At 43.6% G+C, this 22,931-nt stretch overlaps 1 protein-coding gene across 3 annotated transcripts in view; it reads left to right on the top strand.

Annotated features, from left to right (window-relative positions):
- The window catches only part of FGD4 (FYVE, RhoGEF and PH domain containing 4), a 308,743-nt gene that overhangs the window by 69,435 nt on the left and 216,377 nt on the right, over nt 1-22,931 (top strand). The window contains exons 1-2 of one of the 3 annotated variants that reach the window (XM_073621885.1): nt 1,887-2,001; nt 2,601-2,699. The exons of 1 other annotated variant lie outside the window; for it this stretch is intronic. Coding sequence is in view for 1 of the 2 variants with exons in the window: in XM_073621878.1 (XP_073477979.1) it covers nt 1,878-2,001 (124 nt within the window). In the remaining variant the exon portion in view is untranslated. Of the gene's footprint in view, nt 1-1,792; nt 2,002-2,600; nt 2,700-22,931 lie in introns of those variants that run through there. One more of the 3 variants, XM_073621878.1, reaches the window with a different exon arrangement.

A 22,931-nucleotide genomic window follows, 5' to 3' on the forward strand; every position in this document is an offset into this window, starting at 1 on the left:
AGCACATCCCTGCCTGCTGCTTGCACCAATTCTCTCCTCCTGGGGACACTACTAAAACCACAGGTAATACTTTTTTTTTTTTACCCTTTCCTCAATAGAATTTATTTTGGAGTGTAATTTTTGGTATGTAAATGCAATGTGTTAGAAATATAAGGGCCTTCAAAAATAATAGGTTGTCAGGAAATTAGATGTGTAATTTATGCTTGTAGAACGCCTGAAGGTGCTACTTCAATGGTGGGCCTCTGTATGTGGTCAGGCTGTGTAAAAATCTGACACATGTGGTATCGCCATACTCAGGAGGAGTAGCAGAATGTATTTTGGGGTGTCATTTTTGCTATGTACATGCTATGCGTTAGAAATATCTTAAAAATGGACAACTTTGTGGGAAAAAAATGCGTTTTCATTTTTTTTCCACATTTTCCAAAAACTTCTGTAAAAAAATGAACCTTTCAAAAGACTCATTATGCCTCATAGATTATACATTGGGGTGTCTGCTTTCCAAAATGGGGTCATTTTGTGGGCGTTTCCATTGTCCTGGGGCTCCAGGGCCTTCAAAACTGTAATAGGTGGTTGAGAAATGAGATGTGTAATTTATGCTCCTAGAATGCCTGAAGGTGCTACTTCTCTGGTGGGCCTCTGTATGTGGCCAGGCTGTGAAAGTCTCACACATGTGGTATCGCTGTACTCAATATGCCTCATAGATTATACGTTGGGGTGTCTGCTTTCCAAAATGGGGTCATTTTGTGGGTATTTTACTTTCCTGGCTTGTTAGTGTCTCATGAATTTAGATAAGTCTTCAGTACATCAGGTGTGATCAGGTGTGATCAATTTTCAATGATTTGTAGACTCTATAACTTTCACAAAAACCAAATAATATACACTAATTAGGGTTATTTTTACCAAAGATATGTAGTGGTGTAAATTTTGGCCAAAATTTATGAAGAAATATTACTAATTTGCAAAATTTTATGACAGAAACAAAGAAAAAGGCATTTTTTCACCAAATTTTCAGTCTTTTTTTTATTTATAGCACAAAAAATAAAAAACCCACTAGTGATTAAATACCACCAAAAGAAAGCTCTATTCGTGTGAAAAAAAGACGCAAATTTCATTTGGGTACAGTGTTGCATGACTGAGTAATTGTCATTCAAAGTGTGAGAGCGCTGAAAGCTGAAAATTGGTCTGGGCAGGAAGGGGGTGAAAGTGCCCTGTAGGCAAGTGGTTAAAAGAGAAGTATGTTTTTTTTTTTTTTTATTCTAGTTTCATACTTGCCTATGTGGATGCAGCATCAGACTGATGCTATATCTGTCCCCCGCCATCTCTGCAATGAGAACCAAGCGATCGAACATCCCCCGATGGCTCAGTTTTCACAGATCCCCGAGCGGAGAGTTGCTGACTGTCAGTCAGCGTCTCTCCTCTCTGCTTCTCCACGCTCATTGGAGCGCTGAGCTGTGGAGGGGCAGGGAGCTGGTGGATCCAGACTTGGGAAGTCGGATGATGCGGTGGCTCGTAAAAAGCTCAGGCTGGACTTCTCCTTTTAAGTAGTAACAATGTTTTTGCTGAATCAGTAGGCCCATATCAGAAATGTAAAGCTTGTTCTGGACTGGAGAGGGTGTACAGATGTGAACTGTTGGAACAGTTCTGCTCTAACCTTGCAAAAGGTCACAGGCATACCTCATATAAAAGTGTTCCCTTATTATGGAATATGATTAATATATTTTGGCTCTCAGATCCCTCCTTGGGTGTTCCCTAAGTAGGACGGCAGGTGTGGCCTGTGCTGGAAGATTTGCAGAGCGATATACTGCGTTGCACACTTCTCCGTACTGTTGAGGATTGCTGTCAGTAATGAAGCTGATTGGGTCCGTTCAGGTTGTGTTATGGAGGGAGATGACCATAAGCCATGCTCAGAATTCCAATGGGAGAACCCAGATGACGTCTTGTCCCTGAAGGAGCCATGTACAGAGTGCCAAGGTGGCCAGTCCTGTCGTTGTGAGAAACCAAGTGATTTGATTTTGGCTTTTAGTCTAAATAAAGTTGGGGTATTGATCACTGTATTTGCAGAGTTTCTCTGTATGTGACATTACCACATTATTTTATTTATTTCAGGTACTTGTATAGCACCGTCAATTTTTACACTGCACTTTACATATACATTCACGTTAGTCCCTAACACACATTCATACATATACTAGGGCCAATTTTTAGACAGGATCCGATTAACCTACCAGCATGTTTTTAGAGTGTGGGAGGAAAGCGGAGTACCTGGAGAAAACTCATGCAGGTACAGGGAGAACATGCAAACTCCAGGCAGATGGTGTCGTGGTCGGGAATCGAGCCAACGACCCTTTTTGCTACTAGGTGAAAGTGCTAACCACTACACCACTCTGCTGCCCTTGCATTATAAAATCAGCTGTTACCTGAGTAGCTCTTGGTGCATTCTATCTTCTCTCCAGTGCATTTTACCCTCATTTTCTCCCAAATATACACACATATTTATTTTATATTTAAAAAAGCCCCTTGTTTAAAATGTAAGTCGCTGTTGAGTTTTTACTTCTACCCCGGGCTCCGTTAGAGTGATTTTCCTTTATGTTCTTTTCCAGTGATAAGGATTTAATAAACAGGAAATGAGGGGGAATCTGTACCAGGGACGCAGATGGCAATACAATTTGACAGGGGTTCTAGCCTCCCCTACTCTTAAAGTAAGCATGTTTCTTGTTCAATCCTTTTTATTAGAAAGTGTCAGTTGCACATTCAGGCATTGCAAAGATTGCATATCAACCTAAAAAAAAAGATTTGATTGTTGCTCTTACAGATTTCTCTCACCTCCTGTCTGTTGAAATTGGTGCCGGAGGGTCGGGAAGTGAGGGGAAAAACAAAGCCCCAGAGAGCAGTAAAAACATGGCAGAGGTTCTCATACGTGCCTGCAAAGCTAAAAAAAAATTAGGCTCACAAACTCCCCCGTGCCTGTAAGAAAAATCCTCGAAGGGTGCATGTATAAAAATTGTTTAGAGAAGCAACTGCTGTTGTCACCCTTCCCATCTAATCGGATTCATCCTTTCTCTTTGACATATTGCACTGGAAACCTGAACAGTCTAATGGAATTCAGACCCGGATGCCCCTTCCCATAGATCCGATATGTGAAAGCTGACCATACATGGTACATTCTGATTATTGACTTAAAAATATATATGCGGACTTGCTTAAACTGTTACATTTTTATCCAGACAGGCACTTGTACAGAATACTACTGTGGTGTGTAAATCTAAAGCTAGCCATGCTGATTGTTTCTGGGTTTTTTTTTTTTTGTTTGTTTTTTTTTTTTTTTTTTGATCAGCCAGTGGACCAAAAAAAAATACAAACCAGATTACCCCTTCCGTGTGATTAAGGTGGATGGGAGAATATTCCTGCTGTGCTATTGTATTGTGTAGCACTAACTTACGGTGGAGCTGCTGGTTTAAAGCGGCTGTTACCGTCATCTTGTTACCTGTAAATTCACCAACACCGGGTCTAGGGGGTCTCCGTTGAGTTTACTGCGAAGCAATGTAGGCACCAGTCACTTAAGTACTTTTCCAATGCTTTAATGGGGATAACTGGAAGAAGTAGCAGGAAATGGGTAGGAGAGTTGCAGGGGTGTTCAAATACCTTTTCTTGGCGTAGTGTCAAGGAATTTAAATCTTTAAGATGAATGTATCCTCAGTTTAGGATTAAATCTTTTGCCCGCCCGGATAGGTTTCTCTCACTGACCTAGCAGCCGGAATGCAGCACGAACAAAAAGTCTCTGCCACAGACTTTGGTGGGACAAACTCATACGATCCTCTGCCACAGGATGTAATAGTTTTCAATGAACAGCAAACACAGTACCAGAACCTTTAAGCCGACCCAGCAGTACTTGTGTGGTAGGGCAATCTAGGATGCGTCCTCCAATTGAGTCACCAGGCCCCTCTTCAGGCCAGTGCTCCGCATGGTCCCTTCCAAGACGGGTCCTCCCCTGGATTCTTCTCAATTGTCCGGCTTCTTCCCGCAGGACAGACAGCACAGGACCATCCCAGCAGTAGCAGGCCCCAGACAGACTTCTGGGCCTACCCACCCGGCTGCAGCGGCGTAACCCTCCAAGCCGGAGGGCTACGAGATAGCACTCACTGACACAAATTCTTCTAGGCCAAGAGGGCCACGAGGCAAAAAGCTCTTCGAAACCTGGCGTCTGCCCCATAAATACCCTCTCCCAGAATGCAACTCGGAGGACCACCTCCGCCGAGTTATCTCCGGGACAGAAGAGCACTCATACACTTTAGCTTGTTGCTTTCCAACATTGACCCATGATGACAACACCCACAGGCGCAATGTGGAACTGCACGCAACACAGCCAAGCTGGACCAGAGGCTAAACTAACCTTGGATTAAACCTGAACAATGTATAGCACAGATGATCCATTAAATTTACCTATAAGCGGTAGATTAGAAATCTACCAGCGCTACAATTGTGATGGTGAAGACTCCTCTGCTGTCAGAATACATTAAATAGCAGTGCAGCTGATTGCTTGCATGCCCTGATCGAATGAAAATTTTCCAACATTTTAGTTCGAGAGAAATCGATTGTTAGATCGACTTCTGCGCAGGAACAGCCATAGATGGATCAAAATTCAGCCAGTCCCTGCTGAGCTGGCCAATGTTCTATCTATGACCAGCTTAAGGTTACAAAACCAGATTGCGTTTGACCAGCTTTAGGCTAAATGTACACTAGCCTACCCTGAACACAGCCACGGGAAAATGCAGTCAGCGGTCAAAACGTACCTATCCTGAACGAGATTCTTCCACGTTCAGGAAGGGAGGTTTAACCTCACCTTAACGCAGCAGCTCCCAAACTCTGATAACAGCCTATATGTACATTAAGGGCTGGTTTACACTGCTGCGATGTCCCAGATCGGATGTGATTCGCACCGCACTGCAGTGAAAATCACAAATGGATCTCTGCACGATGCGATTTCAGCCATACAGATAGTATGGCTGAATTTGCATCACATTCGGACCAAACTCGCATAGGGCCCTTTTTTTTTTTTTTTTTTTGGTCCGCAGCAGAATCGGATTGCATGGGTGTGAACACCCATGTGATCTGATTCCTGTCCCAATTTGCAGATCTCACTGCGCTTTGCGAACTGATTTGGGGGTGTCATTAACTTTTAACTGACACTCCCAGCAGTTTGCATAGGGCAGTGTGAACTGCTGCCAGGAGACATGCGTTGCGGGAACCCGCAGTGATTTTGCAGGGTTCCCGCATTGCAGCAGTGTGAACTGGCCCTCAGCCTAGGTTCACACTACTGCGATGCGATTTACTGTGAATTTGATCTGTTTTTGTCCTGTGTGAGGTGCAAATTTGCCTTGCGTTTTGAGGCGGACAGGTGCTAATTTACTGTGATTTTACCATGAATTTCAGGAGGCAGACAGTGAACAATTCGCAGAGATGTGAACTGTGTGCTGCGAGTTTACTGCAAGTTCTATTGAAGCCTATGAAGATGAAATTCACACTGTACCATAGGAATTTGCATCGTACCCACAGTCAACACGCACAGGACCCTTTTTTTTTTTTTTTTTTTTTTTTTTCCCTCGCACCAAATTCGCAATGCATAGATGTGAACCAAAGCCATGGAATACTATGCTTTTTACACGATCTGCGAATCTGTGTGTTCCTAAACGCATAAAACCCGCTGTAAATTTGCATAAGTGTGAACCCAGGTTGACACAGGTTTTTATGGATTTGAGTTGAAGAGCTGCCAGTGTACGAGACAGTCAATAATTGGTTATCTCTCAATAGAATTTATCACCGGTCTTGTTTAGCTTGGTTTTTATTTTTCCAGTCCTATTGAAAAATCGAGACAAGAAATTTAGTTATAATTTTATTGTTTCTGAAAACATTAAAAGTGGTAACTCAAAACAAACAATGTAATATATTTTGCAGCTTACTGATCTTTTTACATGTGATGGCTGTATTTAGTTTTTTTTTTTTGGGGCTTTTCTTCCATTCTGTTTTCACCTGGTGATCTGGCCAATAACGCACCTCCTGTATTAGCGTGGCCCCATTCTGGATGAAGAAGCACATGGGGCACAGCAGAGAGCAGCATTGTCCTGTCTGCATTGGGGGATAGTGTTCGATGTACCATCAGATTTAGATACTCTTAAATTGAAGCCAAACTCCCGCTCACACTGCAGTTACAGCAACAGCTTTTTATTTTGAAATAAAGGTTTTACATCAATAAATAAAAGCTGATCATTGTAAGCTCCCCTGTCAGTGGTAAATGGTTTGTCACATCACTCTTAGCTGATACATTTGCAGGACAACTTGTTCTGTTGAAAAACATTATACTGGTTGGATCACCAAGTTAAAAATAAGAGAGCCTAAAAAAGAAAACAAATGCAGCCATCACATCTAAGAATTGCTAACCTGCAATATATTAAATGTTAGAATTTTTCAGAAACCGTGAAAAAGACAGAATTACAGTTAAATCACACTTGTTTAATAATAATAATAATAATAAAAAAGGTAAACCGAGTAAACGTAGTCAAAATATAGCCAGAGTTCAGGAACCGGAACGGATAGTCAGACAAGCCAAAATGTCAGGGAGACAGAGAACAGCGTAGTAGGACAGCAAGGAGGATCTGGAGCCAGAAGGAATGTCAGCCAAGCAAGTCTTTAACAGGAACACAGGACAGCATCTCTAGAGATGTGACCAAGGCGAAGGCAGAGCTCATCTGGACTGGACGGCTTAAGTAGGCAGGACTGATGAGCAGGATATCATCAACAGGTGAGTCACTGTGGAGAGATCAAGGAATCGGGTTACTGTGGACAATTGCTGCACTATATTGCCACTTCTATGAAATATTTAGCATTCTGTGTAGACATTAAATCAGGGAGGCTGAGTTTTGCTGATTGGAGATCTCTGACCCATGAGGAAGCATAATAGACATTTGCAGAGATCACTGCTTCTATGCAGCGAGCACGGGTTCTCCTCTAGAGCATGCTGGCAGGCTTTTCTGGTTGGGCTGTGGCTGCCTCCTAAAGAAAACAAACTGTAAATGCACATCTTTTTTTAACCACCTCAATACAGGGCACTTACACCCCCTTCCTGCCCTTGCCAATTTTCAGCTTTCAGCGCTCTCACACTTTGAATGACAATTACTCAGTCCTGCAACAATGTAGCCATATGAAATTTGCGTCCTTTTTTTCACACAAATAGAGCTTTCTTTTGGTGGTATTTAATCACTAGTGGGTTTTTTATTTTTTGTGCTATAAATAAATAAAACTGTAAATTTTCTGTCATAAAATTTTGCAAATTTAGTAATTTTTCTTAATACATTTTGGCCAAAATTTATACTGCTACATAGCTTTGGTAAAAATAACCCAAATTAGTGTATATTTGGTCTTTGTGAAAGTTATAGAGTCTACAAACCATGGTGCCAATCACTGAAAATTTGATCACATCTGATAAGGCCTTCAGTACATCAGGTGTATCATTTCTTGAGACACTAACAAGTCGGGAAAGTACAAATACCCCCCAAATGGCCCCTTTTTAGAAAGTAGACATTCCAAGGTATTAAGTAAGTAGCATGGTGAGTTTTTTTAAGTTGTATTTTTTTTTCCCACAATTCCTTGCAAAATGAATATTTATGTTTTTATTTTTTTTACAAAATTGTCATATCAGGTTATTTCTCACACACAGCATATGCATACAACAAATTACACCCCAAAATACATTCTGCTACTCTTCCCGAGTATGACGATACCACATGTGTGAGACTTTTACACAGCCTGGCCACATACAAAGGCCCAACATTGAAGTAGCACCTTCAGGCGTTCTACGAGCATAAATGACACATCTCATCACCTATTACACCGTTGAAGGCCCTGGAGCACCAGAACAATGGAATTGCCCACAAAATGACCCCATTTTGGAAAGCAAACACCCCAACGTATAATCCTATGAGGCATGATGAGTCTTTTGAACAGTTCATTTTTTTTTCCCAGAAGTTTTTGGAAAATGTTTAAAAAAAAAAAAAAACGCTTTTTTTTTTTTTTTTTTTTTTTTTTACACACAGTTGTCAATTTATAAGATATTTCTAACAAATAGCATCTATATAACAAAAATTACACCCCAAAATACATTCTGCTACTCTTTCCGAGTATGGCGATACCACATGTGTGAGGCTTTTACACAGCCTGGCCATATACCGAGGCCCAACATCGAAGAAGTACCTTCAGGCGTTCTAGGAGCATAAATTACACCTCATTTCATTCCTACCTATCACACTTTTAAAGGTCCTTTAGCAACAGGACAGTGGAATTACCAAAATGACCCCATTTTGGAAAGCAAACACCCCAATGTATATTCTATGAGGCATGGACTGCAGCTAGGTCCTCGGGTACTCTGATGGACTGGTGACAGGTCCTCGGGTACTCTGATGGACTGGTGACAGGTCCTCGGGTACTCTGATGGACTGGTGACAGGTCCTCGGTTACTCTGATGGACTGGTGACAGGTCCTCGGGAACTCTGATGGACTGGTGACAGGTCCTCGGGAACTCTGATGGACTGGTGACAGGTCCTCGGGAACTCTGATGGACTGGTGACAGGTCCTCGGGAACTCTGATGGACTGGTGACAGGTCCTCGGGAACTCTGATGGACTGGTGACAGGTCCTCGGGAACTCTGATGGACTGGTGACAGGTCCTCGGGAACGCTGATGGACTGGTGACAGGTCCTCGGGAACTCTGATGGACTGGTGACAGGTCCTCGGGAACTCTGATGGACTGGTGACAGGTCCTCGGGAACTCTGATGGACTGGTGACAGGTCCTCGGGAACTCTGATGGACTGGTGACAGGTCCTCGGGTACTCTGATGGACTGGTGACAGGTCCTCGGGTACTCTGATGGACTGGTGACAGGTCCTCGGGTACTCTGATGGACTGGTGACAGGTCCTCGGGTACTCTGATGGACTGGTGACAGGTCCTCGGGTACTCTGATGGACTGGTGACAGGTACTCAGATGGACTGTGACAGGTACTTTGATGGGTGGTGACAGGTCCTCTTTATTGGGGGGGCAATCGGTGTGTGTTGGTGTACACTGTAAGCGGTAATTTCCTTCTCACACACGATCGGTGTGTGAGGAGGAGAACCCGGTAACATCTCGTTAGCGCTCTGTTTACATTTGGTGATCGGCTGTGAAAGGATCACATGGTAAACAGCCATGCCCAATGGCTGTTCACCCCCCCCCGGTGGTCTGAAGTCCGCTCTCTGCTGACATCACTGGAATCAGTCCAGGCTCTGTGCCATCCCGACTCAGGAAGTCTGGATCTGCCAGCTGCTTAGACTGATGGCCGTCTCAGCGAGCCGCTGAGACTGCCGCTCCCCGCCCCTCCACAGCTCAGTGCTCCAATGAGTGTGGAGGAGCAGAGCAGGAGAGCTGCTGATTGACAGTCAGCAGCTTTCCTCTCGGGGAGCTGTGAGAACGAAGCCATCGGTGATGTTCGATCGCTCGGTTCTCAGTGAAGAGGTGACGGGGGACAGATGCAGCATCCACCTAGGTAAGTATGACTAGGAGAAAAACCCCCAAACCCATTCTTCTCCTTTTAAGCACCTGGAATGTATTTATTTTATATAAACTGAAAGTTGCACTTTAATGTGTAGTATAAATGTTTCTCATTGGAGAAAACCTTTTTTAGTTTTGTTAAAAAAAAAAATAAAAAAAGTCGAACAATAATTTAAAACAATTCAGTTAAAGAATGTGAACAGACACAATTTATCTTTCTTAATATTATGGAAGACAGGGTGAGCAAATGTAATTCATTTCGATCTCATCAGATGCACGGAGAAGTATAAAGTAAATCTTCATGATGTTGGCTGTGAGAACGAATTCATTACCTTCGTTTAAAAAATTGGCATGAATTATCATATATTTTTTTTTTTATGTTTTTAACATTTGTAAAGTTGGTTGGCTTTTAAAGTGATATTAAATGCTCATGTGTGTTGTTTTTGTTTTATTTTTGAAATAACCTGCTTTTGTGTAATGATTTTACACAGGGTAGCCCAGATCCCCCTCTTGGGTCCCCTGCTGGTGTTCCTGGCCCCTCCCCCTTGCCTTGTGCCCCCATAGCAAGCCACTGCTTTGTCTCAGCCAAAGAGGAGGGAGAAACCTGGGAGGACAGTTGTTCTTGCGCACATTTCTGGCTCAAGATGGGACCCAGGGGAGGTGCATTCAGAAGGTTTTTCACCCTCATGCATAGAAAAAACCTTCAGCCTTTGCAACCACTTTAAAGAGGATTGCTGTTGATGCAGTGCTTTGAAACAATCAGCATATATTTGCTAATGCCGTGGCAGACTGTCCACAGTTAGGTGATGTTTCAAATTGTTGCGTGGCCAGTAAAGGGATTGCTCTGCTTTCTTTGTGGAATCGAGGACAATTGAACATTGTTCTCAAAATCATTTTCAGGGTGCTAGGGAATGTTCTGCACCCCCCGTGACAAGGAGAAGTTGTAGTAAGACTACCCATGGGTATTTTTTGTGGTGGTGGGGTAGTACATTGGTAGTAAATTGTACAAAGCATCAACCAAGTTTTTGTGGCTCTCTAGGCGCCCTTCACCCCCACTGATAGCTGGCAGCATCGTAAAGTGAGCCTATACTTTTACTTTTGTCAGTTTGGGGAAAAGGAGCAAGTACTCTCAATAGCCCACCAAATCAGCTGCTAATGCTAAAACTTCCCAGCACTCCTTCATTCACCCATTAGATTCCCCCCCCCCCCCCCCCAAAAAAAAAAGATTTCTGTAAACTCCAGGTCAGTCTGGACCAGAGCTTACACTGTAGGGTTGATTTACTAGAACTAGAGAGTGCAAAATCTGGTGCAGCTGTGCATGGTAGCCAATCCTCTTCTAACTTCAGCTTGTTCAATTAAAGGGGTTGTAAACCCTCATGTTTTTTCACCTTAACGCATTCTATGCATTAAAGCGGAGTCCGGCGACCAATCTTTTTTATTTTTTTAGGGCATTGAGACACTTTGCTAATCCCAAAATAATACTCAGTTTGGGTGTAATATTTCCGCCTCTGTCTGTTTTCGTACTGAAGAATAACTTAAAAAATGTGGTGCTGGCTGTTTCCATCTTGCTTGTGGGCATGTGAAGCCCACAAGCATTGATTTACAGGATGCGGTGAATGCTGTTCATTCACCGCTTGTTCACGCGCATGATCATTGTTTCCGCACTGAATCTTGGGAAGCCTGACAATAAGCTCCCAGGAGACAGTGCGGCGCCGGGGAAAGGCAATAAACACGCCCACTCCCATGGGAGGAGAGACAGGAAGTGCCACAATAAAGTACAATATAAAGGTAATTACAGCGATTAAAAAATTTTATTGTGCAGCATTTGAACATCTATGCAATTAACTGAAGGGGTAAGATTAAGTTAAAAATTTGAGTGGAACCCCACTTTAAGGTGAAAAACCTTCTGTAGAGCTGCAGCCCCCCCCACCCCTGTTTTACTTACTTGAAACCTGAAAGTCATCTTCCCTCCAGGAAAGAGCACTTAGCTGGTGTCTCGTGTCCTGATTGGATAGATTGATAGCAGCGCAGCCATTGGCTTCCACTGCTGTCAATCAAATCCAATGAAGTGGCGCTGGAGGGCGGCGCCGAATCCTGCATTCTGTGTGAATGAACACAGATGCAGGACTCATGAACACGCCTGCACGGGTGTCCACCATAGGAGAGCCCTCTCCAATGTGGATACTTGATGCGGGGAGGAGCCACCAGCACCGCTGAGGAACCCCAGAAGAGGAGGATCGGGGCCACTCTATGCAAAACGAACTGCACAGTGGAGGTAAGTATGACATGTTTTTTTTTTTTTTTTTTTGTTTTGTTTTGTTTTGTTTTTTTAATAACAGAGGGTTTACAAGCTTTGACAAAAATGGCCTGGAAGCTGATTGGTTTCAATGCAGAGCTTCACCATCTTTATAAAAGCTTAACTGAACAAACTGAAGTTAGAAGCTGATTGGCTACCACGCACAGCAGCGCCAGATTTTGCCAGTTTTAGTAAATCAACCCTTCTACAGAACAGGAAATGAAGGGAAATCCCCCTAATAAAATATAACCATTCCCTACCCTTTTTTTGAAATGTTAAAACAGAAAATTGGCTTTAGATATCTTTTTTTAAAACAGAATTTACTGTGAGGGACAATAAACACTAATGTGGTGACCAGTGTTTTGCCGCCCTATGAAATACCAGTCACCACTAGGACACACCAAAAACAATTGTTTTCTATATGTCCTAGTCACACTGAAACACAGCCTGGAGCTTTGCTGCAGTGATTTGCGATAAAATGCAGACCTGCTGCATATTATGGCAGTGCACTAGACAGAATTGCATTTCACTGAACAGCAGCAGCACAGCATATTGTGACGTGGATGAAGTGTCACTTTTGTACACTTAAAGGATCACTATATATATATATTGTTTTATAAGCTTACAGCAGGCCGTGGCCATCTTAAGTGTGGGCATCTGAAGCCAGACTGTATTTCTTCCTGGATCTCATCCTTGCAGATCTCACACATGCTCAGTGCAGCACAAGCAGTGTAATAGGCTTCAGGTCAGGTTTCCATAGCAACGACAGTTTCAGAGGAAGTTGTCGTCCCTTCCCAGAAGGCATTGCAAACAGGAAATGATGCGATGGGCCGCGGCCAGGGAGGAGGAAGTGAAAAATGAATACAGCAGATATACAGTAGGTGCTGAGAAAAAAAATTAAAAAATATCCAATTTGTTTACAGTGCAGAGTTTAGTGAGGGATGCTGAAGAGTTGTAAAAGTGGGTGGAACTCCACTTTAATGTGTGACTTGGCCATAAAATGCAAGGTCTGGTTAAAATTCTCAAGTCCCCTTCCCCTATTGAAATCCCCAGTTAGTAGGTGTAAAATGTGTAAAAAAAAAAAAAAAAAAAAAAAACAGAACTAGATTTACCTTACCATATCTTCTGCATCAATGTCGCCCTCCTTCCAGAAAGATTCCTTGGGAATGTAGAGCAGGCCAAATCTCACAGAAAACAATGCATTGCAATAGTGTCTTCTCACGAGATTCCGGCTGCTCAGTATTCACCAAGCTCTCCCTGGAAGAAGTATGATAGAGCGATATGAGGGACTGATCAGGTCCGCCTGAAAAACTGACAGGTGGACCCAATCGGTCTATCGGTGTGAAAGGGGCCTAAAAGAAGCAGCTAACCATTGCAATGAGGAGGGGGGTCCCACTACAAGAGTAAAGGGATTTCTTCCACAGAGTTCAGCTTACATAATTCCCTTCCAGGAATTCGGACACAATTCGGACACTTTTCTCTGGATTACATTGAAATTTTCATTTCCATTCCTTGTTTCCTCAATATAACCAGCTGTGCACTTGCCACCTTTTTCAAGATTTCTTAGTCAGGTTGTGTAGGAGGGATATAGATAAGGCACAGGGTAATTTATTAATCAGGAGATAAAGTCCATGTTGATATATCTCCTCCTCCCTGACTTTCTAGATACTAATAACAATGCCAGACAGACCGGACAATATACATGAAGAAAACTACAGTGGAAGAATCTGAATATTTAGTCTTAAGGCCCAACCCCATCCCAAGTTTTTATTTTATTTTTGGATTGCCTGAGGAACAGGTAAATAAAACCCCTGTCAGGTTTTTGCCATTTGTGCCCCTGTGTGGGTTTAAAAACACATTTATAGCAGAGCAGGGAATGGGTTAGATTTTCTGGCAGTAGTTTTTATTGCCGTCCTGTGCCTTTCTTCCCCTGTTTCTGGAAAGGGCATCACAGCAGATCCAAACCAAATGTTAGGCAGAAGAGGCAGCTGCCTTAGGTGCTTCAGCAGGGTGGAAGTGAGGGGGGTTAAGTACAGGACCTGCAACCTATGCTGCTGAAAAGGCTCACCGCTTCAGTAGCACTGATCTCTTACCTGCAGACTTCTTTGCCAAATGTGGTTTGCTTGGCCAGATCAGTGTGCTTTGGTGGTGGTTACCTCTGAGTAGTGAGTAGAGAGCGGTGTTCACAGTGGCACTTTGCAACTAATGTAACCCATGATAAATGCTTTAGGGTCCCCACGCAGGCTGTTAAGGTCCAATGAGTTGGATGCCACTGGTTAGTTAGGGTACAAGCTGAGGAAATGTCCATCCAGACCCAAAGCATATTGCAATATTTTAAGAGATAGCCCGGCCACCGCACAACTCACCTGGCCGGAGTGGTTAGCAGGTAAAAGGAGTCTCGGCTGGATTCATCCAGACCACAACTCTTTGGTATTGTGGTCTGAATGAATGGAGCTGAGGCAGCTTTTACCTGCTAGCCACTTGGGCTGGGTGAGGTGTGCAGTGGCCGGATTATCTTTCATTTCTGTACTTGGCAACTAATCCTATATATGACACGGAGAGCTTGGGGAGAAATCGATTAGAGGATGGCACCGGTGTAATTGAGTGGTGAGCTAGAAAAGATTTATATGTGAACCCTGCATTGCTGGTATGACAAGTGAAATTGCCTTGGTGTCAAATGACAGGTGGTTTGTTGTGGTGTTTTTTTTTTTTTTTTTCTTTTGTAAATCTGCATGTCTAACTGTTGGCCAAGTTGAGAAAAGTCTTTAGTTCCTTTTAGTAAGTGGCTGGCCAAATGACAGAGCCGCTATTAGCAGTGGTGGCAGCTACATCCAAAGTGCTTGGTCACTGCACTTGCAATAGGCAATCGTGGTAAATCGATTAACGCTGGTTGGGCTATGTCATCAATCTGCCAGCCGATTGATCACACAGCCAGGTAGATAGATTACACAGAGCTGATCGATCCACTGCTGTTGTTAGTGCAGTGACCAGGGATTGATGGTGCAGCATGTGAAACTTGGCACCAGGGATCTGGGGTAGAGGTTTTGGATGTGAGATGAGACAGCAGTGTTAGGGCTGACTGTGAGTCCACAGACAAGACACTGTGGATGTTAGTACCTCTTTGATCTGACCACCTGCCATTTATGTCCCTCAGCAACCCTGAGAATAGAAGGGGGCAGGGGCTCAGTGCTGGCTATAACTCCCACGTGGGAATGCCCATAAATTGGACTTCATCCTGGGGTGGAGCTACAGCCAACATAAACAGAAAAAACAATGCTTTATTAACAATCCACAATGTGGATTGGAATGGGACCAGGTGCCATATGCCCCTGATCCTCTAGAGCAGTGATGGCAAACCTTTTTGAGCCCGAGTACCCAAGCTGCAACACAAAACGTCTTATTTTTTTCAAAGTGCCAACACTGCAATTAAACCTGAATACCGAGGTTTTAGTTTAGAAAAAAATAACTCGTACAGTTGTCCAAACTAATTAACAGCTTTTGTTTGAAAAGAAAAACACAATAACAGAGCTTTCCATTAAACATTTTTTTTTTTTTATTGAAAATAAAAAAAAAAAAACTGTACACGTGCATGTATTTGAAAATGCCCAGCCAAGGCATCTTTACCAATGCCCAGCCAAGGCATCTTTACCAATGCCCAGCCAAGGCATCTTTACCAATGCCCAGCCAAGGCATCTTTACCAATGCCCAGCCAAGGCATCTTTACCAATGCCCAGCCAAGGCATCTTTACCAATGCCCAGCCAAGGCATCTTTACCAATGCCCAGCCAAGGCATCTTTACCAATGCCCAGCCAAGGCATCTTTACCAATGCCCAGCCAAGGCATCTTTACCAATGCCCAGCCAAGGCATCTTTACCAATGCCCAGCCAAGGCATCTTTAACCACTTGCTTACAGGGCACTTAAACCCCCCTCCTATCCAGACCAATTTTCAGCTTTCAGCGCTGACGCACTTTGAATGACAATTGCGCGGTCATACAACACTGTACCCATATGAAATTTTTATCATTTTTTCACCACAAATAGAGCTTTATTTGGTGGTATTTGATCACCTCTGCAGTTTTTACTTTTTGTTAAAACAATGTAAAAAACTGAATTAAAAAAAAAAAAAAAAAATTTTAATTTTTTTATATTTTGTTATAAAAAATTTAAAACAGATAATTTTTCTCCTTCATTGATGTACGCTGATGAGGCGGCAGTGATGGGCACTGATAGGCGGCAGTTATGGGCACTGATCAGTTACACTGATAGGCAGCACTGCTAGGTGGCACTGATTGGCACTACTGGTGGGCATTGAATGAATGAATGAATGAAATTTGTAAAGCGCAGCAAATGCGAACTGAATCGCCTCAAGGCGCTGAGGTACATTCTCTGTTGTCAGCTTGTTAGAAGAGGAAGGTCTTTAGTTTTTTCCTGAAGGCCTGGTGGTTTTCTTCCATGCGGATGTTGGTAGGAAGAGCATTCCATAGTCGGGGTCCTTGGACTGCGAATCTTCGTTCTCCCTTTGCTTTGTAGCGGTATTTGGGAATGATAAGGAGGTTTTGGTTGGCTGATCGAAGACTGCGATTCGGTGTGTAGTGTTTTTTATTTTCTCCCGGAGATATAGCGGAGCATTTCCTTGTATACATTTGTGGGTGAGGCAGAGGGTCTTGAAAGTGATCCGATTCTTCACGGTTAGCCAGTGTAGGCTCTTTAGGGATGAGGAGATGGATTCCCAGGGTTTTTTTCCTGTTAACGTTGATAGGTGGCACTTGTGGGCACTGTTAGGTGGCACTATTAGGTGGCACTGATGAGGCAGATGTGCCTCTTCCACTTCGGGACCGATGTCCCTCACATCTGAGCCGTTGATCGGCTTTTTTTTCTACTCACGCTGTCAGCGTGAGTAGAAAAAAAAGATTACCGATCTTTTGTTTACATCATGTGAACAGCTGTCATTGGCTGACAGCTGATCACATGGTAAGGGGCCGGGACCGGCCCCTTCCTTACATCGGTGATCAACCGAGTCTCAGTGACTTGGTGATCACAGCGTGCTCGGCGCGCGCCCTGCAGGACGCACGCAGAGCGCATGCACAGGGGAGGCCGTCATATGACGGCCTCCCGGGAATTCAGGTCCGCGCTGTGGCCGTCATTCGGCCATAGCGCGGATGCCAAGTGGTTAAAAATGCCCAGCAAAGGCATCTATAAAAATGCCCAGCAAAGGCATCTGTAGTGCCCACATCGCTGCTCAGTAACCATACTCTGCAAACGATCTCTCCCCCTCTCCCCTCACACTGTAGGGCGCGCGGGAGCAAGATTCTGGGAGGACGTCCATGGACGCCCTCCCAGAATAAGCCGACCACGCTGTAGCCGTCTTTCGGCTATGGCGGGTTGGCAAGTGGATAATAACTCGCTGGGCTGCAGTCTGGGGTCAGTTCCCGGGCGCTCCGGTGTGTCTGATGAAGAGATTTCCCACAGGTGCGTCGGCAGGGAACGTCAGATGATGAGACGTCAGATAAAGAGAACGGGGGCGTGGCTTCAGCGCTCTCGTATGGCGCGTGCGTCACGCCCACTCGGACACATCACCGCTAGCCCCAGAGAACTGTGGGAGATGTAGTTCGCGGGCGCGGTGTAGACGATTTGACAGTGTAATTTCTGAATTGTCACGGCGTGCCCACAGAGACGGCTCGACACGTGCTCGCCATCACTGCTTTAGAGGATTCAACATTTTTATTTATCTTGTGGCGATTACTTCTTTTAATACCTTAGATTAGACAAAAAAGGAATCATTTAGACTTCAAGTTTTCTGAATCTTGTACCATGAAAGGTAATTTGTTGGAAATGACAAAGTAATGAAAAACTTGGAAAATGGAGACACTCTGTTGACCGGATCTTCTTCTTCCAGAGGATTAGCTGATATCTGTTCTAAGTTTTAGGTGTCCATAGACACAGCAGTCATCAAATGGCTATGAAACAAATGGAAATGCTAGCTCACAGAGTGATTATATAGAGAACATGCACTGAATGGGAAATGGGTTCAAAAAGTCCATGGCAAGGGATACGGGTAATAAAAAAAAACATGGAAAAAGGGATAAAAAGACTTGATGACGAGGAATCTTGAGTGGAAGACGAGCACTGAGGGAAAGGCTTTTCTCTGGAGTGAAACCAACTCTGCAATGTAATATGAAAAGAAAAACAGAAAAGCGCCTCTAAGTACAATATTTATTGTGCAAGAGCAAGTGACATATGAACACTCACATCAAGGTAAGGGATGGTAGGCTCATCTGGGGAAAGGAACCCGTGGGAAACAGTCCACAATGCCTCCGATCCGGGGATATACACATGCCGCGACACCCACGGTAAAGCAGGAGGAAGCCGGCAAGTTCTGTGTTGTTCTGGGTATGCTGGCTGGAACCAGCTTGAATCGCAGCGCCCGTAGGTGTGTGACGTCACCGGAGTGAAGAGAGAACCACAATGTGTTTCAGAGCATGCTGCGAAGTTCGTACGGAGGATACACGCTCCTTTCTCACTTGAGAAAGGCGTGAGCATGCTCTGTACGAGCTTTGCGCATGCTCTGAAACGTGTTGTGGTTCTCTCTTCACCCCGGTGATGTTGCATGCCTTTGGCGCTGTGCTTCAAGCTGGTTCCATCCCTACAGGTAAGCTTATAATTAGCCTTACCTGTAAATACTGTGAAAATCTCCTAAACCTGAGCTGTTTAGGAGATGGTGACATAGTGACATCTCCTGCAGCCAGTGACCTCATCAACATGTGCATCCGTATCTCGGGGCCACTTGGTGCTAGGAACCCCAAATTTGGTGTGCAATCCCAACTAGTACCACAACATATCCAAAGCTGGGGTTCCTAGCACCAAGTGGCCCCGAGATACGGGGCCCCAAAGTCGGGTCGGAAAATGTCATTCTCTGCTGCAGAAAAGTGCTTGACTCCAGTATAAGCCGAGGGGGGCACTTTCAGCACAAAAAAATGTGCTGAAAAACTCAGATTATACTCGAGTATATACGGTATATGTTTTTTATATTGTATCATACATTTTTTTTTTTTTGTATAGAGGGGGCCCCTTCTGTCAGGGAGTCCTGGGGCAATTTCCCCCTTTGCCTGCTTAGAAAACCGGTCCTGACAAGTGCTTGATATTTTCTGAACCAATTTTGGGGCCCCGTATCTCGGGGCCACATGGTGCTAGGAACCCCAGCTTTGGATATGTTGTAGTGCTAGTTCCACTGGGTTTGCACACCAAAGTTGGGGTTCCTAGCACCAAGTGGGCACAGTGAGGCTGCAAATGGGCATTGTTGACTCTCTTTTCCACTTACAGTTGCTGCGCATTTCTCACCCTAGGCCTATACCTGAGCCAATACGTTTTCACAGTTTTTTGTGGTAAAATTAGGTGCCTCGGCTTATATTCGGGTCGACTTATACTCGAGTATATACGGTAAATTAAAAAAGTAAATAACAATTGCATAATATAAAACGTATCATAAAAAACGTACTTTCTTTTATTAAATGTATCTTGGGAAGTAATATTTTGCTGGCCATCTGTAAGGCCTCATGCACACTGGACGTTTTTGGATGTTTTTACAGCAGCTGTTTTTGAAAGTAGACCTTTTTTTCTACAGTCATTAAACTCTCCATCATGTTATCCTATGTGTCCATGCACACATAGGCTGTTATCCGCAGTGGGCAGTGGCGTTCAAAAAAAAACAAAAAACGCAAAAAAAACGCTAATGCGGAAAAACGCAAAACAACGCAATTGCAAAAAAGGTTGAAAAAAGTTGAAAAACTCACTGCAAAGCTACTGGCGTTTTTATAACGTTATTTTACGTCCACTGTGCATGAGGCGTTAAACTCTGGACTGGTATATTATTTTGTATCGTTTTTCAAAAATGAATTTTGGTGGCTCAAGCAAACCACACATAGAGCACTATGACTGAGTGTGTGCTGGCATGTGTGACCTGAGAATGATGTTGTGTCCAGTGTTAATTTCGTCAACGAAAAAGCTTTCGTCCAGTGGCTTTTTTACACTGATGAAAATTAAACACAAAGTACAGCACATTTTCGTCAACTGATGAAAACTATGACTAAAGTTAAATTCGTTTTATTTAAGGAACAAAAACAGGATGTTAATGGCAAGGAGGGACGTTTACCCTCATGAACTACCGTATTTATCGGCATATATCACAGTGCGTGTGTGTTATACACCGATATTTGTTTTTTACCAACAGGGGGCAGGGATCGGGTGGTCTGCCCCGAGTGCCACACATTGGGGGGGTGGTCAGGCAGGCCGCCACACCTCTCCTGGCCCTTGGACAGCACTGCCAGCAAAGTCTAAAGTTAGGAAAAAATCACTGCCAGCCCCTTTTCCTACACCGCTCATCCTCCTGTGTCACTCTCACTGTAAGCTGAAGCTTCTAAATACCTCAATAGCTTCGTTCATGTTCGCTGCTCTCCTCCTCCTCCTTCCAGGTGTTGCTTTAGATTGGAGGAGAGCGGTCACATGACCATCTATGAAACGTCAGAGGAGAGCAGTCATGTGACCGGGTCCATGCAAGAATGAAGCTATTGAGGTATATATTATTTAGAGACTTTGATTTACAATGAGAATGACACAGGAGGAGCTGTGTATGAGAAGGGCTGCAAGTGATTTATTCTTATCTTTAGAGTAAGCTGGCAGTGCTGTCCCAGGAGACTGGGGGTCTCCTGGGAGTGAAGGGGGGCTGTGTATTGTGCAGAGGGTGGGGGGCTGTGTACTGGGGGGGCTGTGTACTGTGAGGGGGGGGGGCTTAGTATTGTGCTGAGGGTGGGGGGTTGTGTGTTATGCAGAGGGTAGGGGCTGTGTACTGTGCACATTCGATTTTAGTGGACTGAAATTATTTTATTCGACTAAAATGCGATGACTAAAATGGGACTAAAACTAAAACGCCATTTTAGTCCTAGACTAAATGGTAATTTTCTGCCAAAATGAACACTGGTTGTGTCATGCATTTTAAAAATGTGTGACTCTCGTTGAGAATGTAAACCAACTCTGTGAATAAAGGGCCCCCCGAACCTAAAACCCACCAGGTTTAAATCTGGCTCTGACTGAAGTGTTCTGATTTAAAGTTAGATCTGTCATAATGTACTGTGTTTCCCGGAAAATAATACCTACCCTAAAAATAACACCTACTGTGATTTTCCAGGAGGACTGCAATATAAGGTGTACCCCGAAAATAAGCTTTAATTTAAAGTGGTTGTAAAACCCTATAATTCACCTATTACAGTATTATATAATGTACAATGTGTGTGTTTCTGTAATGTAATTGTGCCAAATACCTTCGATACGGCGCTGCAGTGTGCTCAGCTGACCCTCCCACTGCTCTCCTTCTCCCAGCTGTCAGCGGGGGGGATCTTGGCCCCTCCCTCTGAAGTGCTCGGAGTGGGGAAGAGAGCTCCGGTGGGTCACGGGAGCGATGAGCGGCGCTGTAACTAAGGTATTCGGCACAATTATATTGCAGAAACATACATTTTGCATTATATAATACTGTAATAGAGTGGATTATAGGATTTTACAACCATTTCTTGGTTCACACTTGGGTTTCCTGACTGGCAGGGAGGGAGAGAGAGGAGGGAAAGAAGACAGCACATTACGTAAGACCTACCCCAAAAATAAGCCCTAATGTGTCTTTTGTTGCCAAAGTAATATAAGACCCGGGCTTCTTTTCGGGGAAACACGATAGTACGCAGTATGTACTCGATGAGTGCCAAAAAATACTTGTTGATCCTGGCAGAAATCTTCCGATAACCCTGATATTCTCTGCCTGCTCTGCTCTCTTATCAGTTCTATTTTGACAGCTATCAAAGTGATCTGCAGATTATGGAGAACAGAGGAGAAGTTCTGTAGTCCTTTCCTAGGATGACAATGCTGCTTCTCCATAGAGTACATGATAATGAGTAAGCGTTGTCACCCCAGGACAGGAAGTGTGTTACTGGCAAGATCACCAGTTTAAAATAAAGAAAAAAATCTTAAAAAAAAAAAAAAAAAAGAAATGCAGCTATCACTTCTAAGGACTGGTATGCTGCAATATACTAAAGCTTTTTTTAATAAACTAATTGCTATTACAGGAAATAGGAGAAGATGCCCACATCCCTAGTGACATAGACTAGTGTGCTGGACCCTCAATTGGGGTTTTAAAAGGCATAGACGTAAGGTTAGGAGTTACAGAAAAACTATACATTTTAAAATGTGTCAAATACATATAAAAATAACGAGCGGTTTACTGTTCACTGGATAGTGTTGGTAAGCATGTAGGAATAACCACAGTTCACTGTCAGTGTGGCTCATACAGGCAGGATTGCTCCCCTACTTTACTAATACAGCCTTAAATGTTTGTTCTTGACTTTTAGATGCCCTTTTTTAAATATAAGCAATTCCCACTTCCCACCAGCAGGTGGCAGCATTACAGTTGGGATTATCCCATGAAGATCACATGTCCTAATTCTATATATTATAAACTAGTTAATGTGTTGAACATTTGCTTTAGTTGTTCTCTGTGCTTAATCAAACTGGTGGTTATTTCAGGATGTTTAATTAGTGCATGATCTATATAAATTAGGAAAATATGCTCGTAGGGAAGGAGTCATGATGCTAAGGCGCCAGATTTTTATACACTATTCTCTAGGCGCCCCCCCCCCCCACGCTTTTCTGAAAATTTTAATTCTTTCTATTAAACATTTGTGTGGTAAAATATTTGCCGCAGGAAACCAGTGTTTTTGCCTCCTGTGTGTCACTTTTTTACATTTACAACTGGTAAATACGGCTTTGTAGTAGTCTTAACTTGCAGCTCAATACACCTATTGTATAAATCTAAGGCTAATTGATTTATTTTTCCCTTCTAAACCTCATCATTGACTTAAATTAATCAATACAAAAGTAGTTAAAGAACGTGTATGATAACTGCAGCTGTAACAGCATTACAAGTTCTTACCTGCAGGGCCTCTTAATAAAATCATGGGCCCCTGGGCAAAGTAACGCAGTGGGGTCCTTCTCAGCCTGCCCCAATTTACGCACCTACCTTCAAG

The sequence above is a fragment of the Aquarana catesbeiana genome, linkage group LG03 (genome assembly GCF_042186555.1).
Source record: "Aquarana catesbeiana isolate 2022-GZ linkage group LG03, ASM4218655v1, whole genome shotgun sequence".
Taxonomy (NCBI): domain Eukaryota; kingdom Metazoa; phylum Chordata; class Amphibia; order Anura; family Ranidae; genus Aquarana; species Aquarana catesbeiana.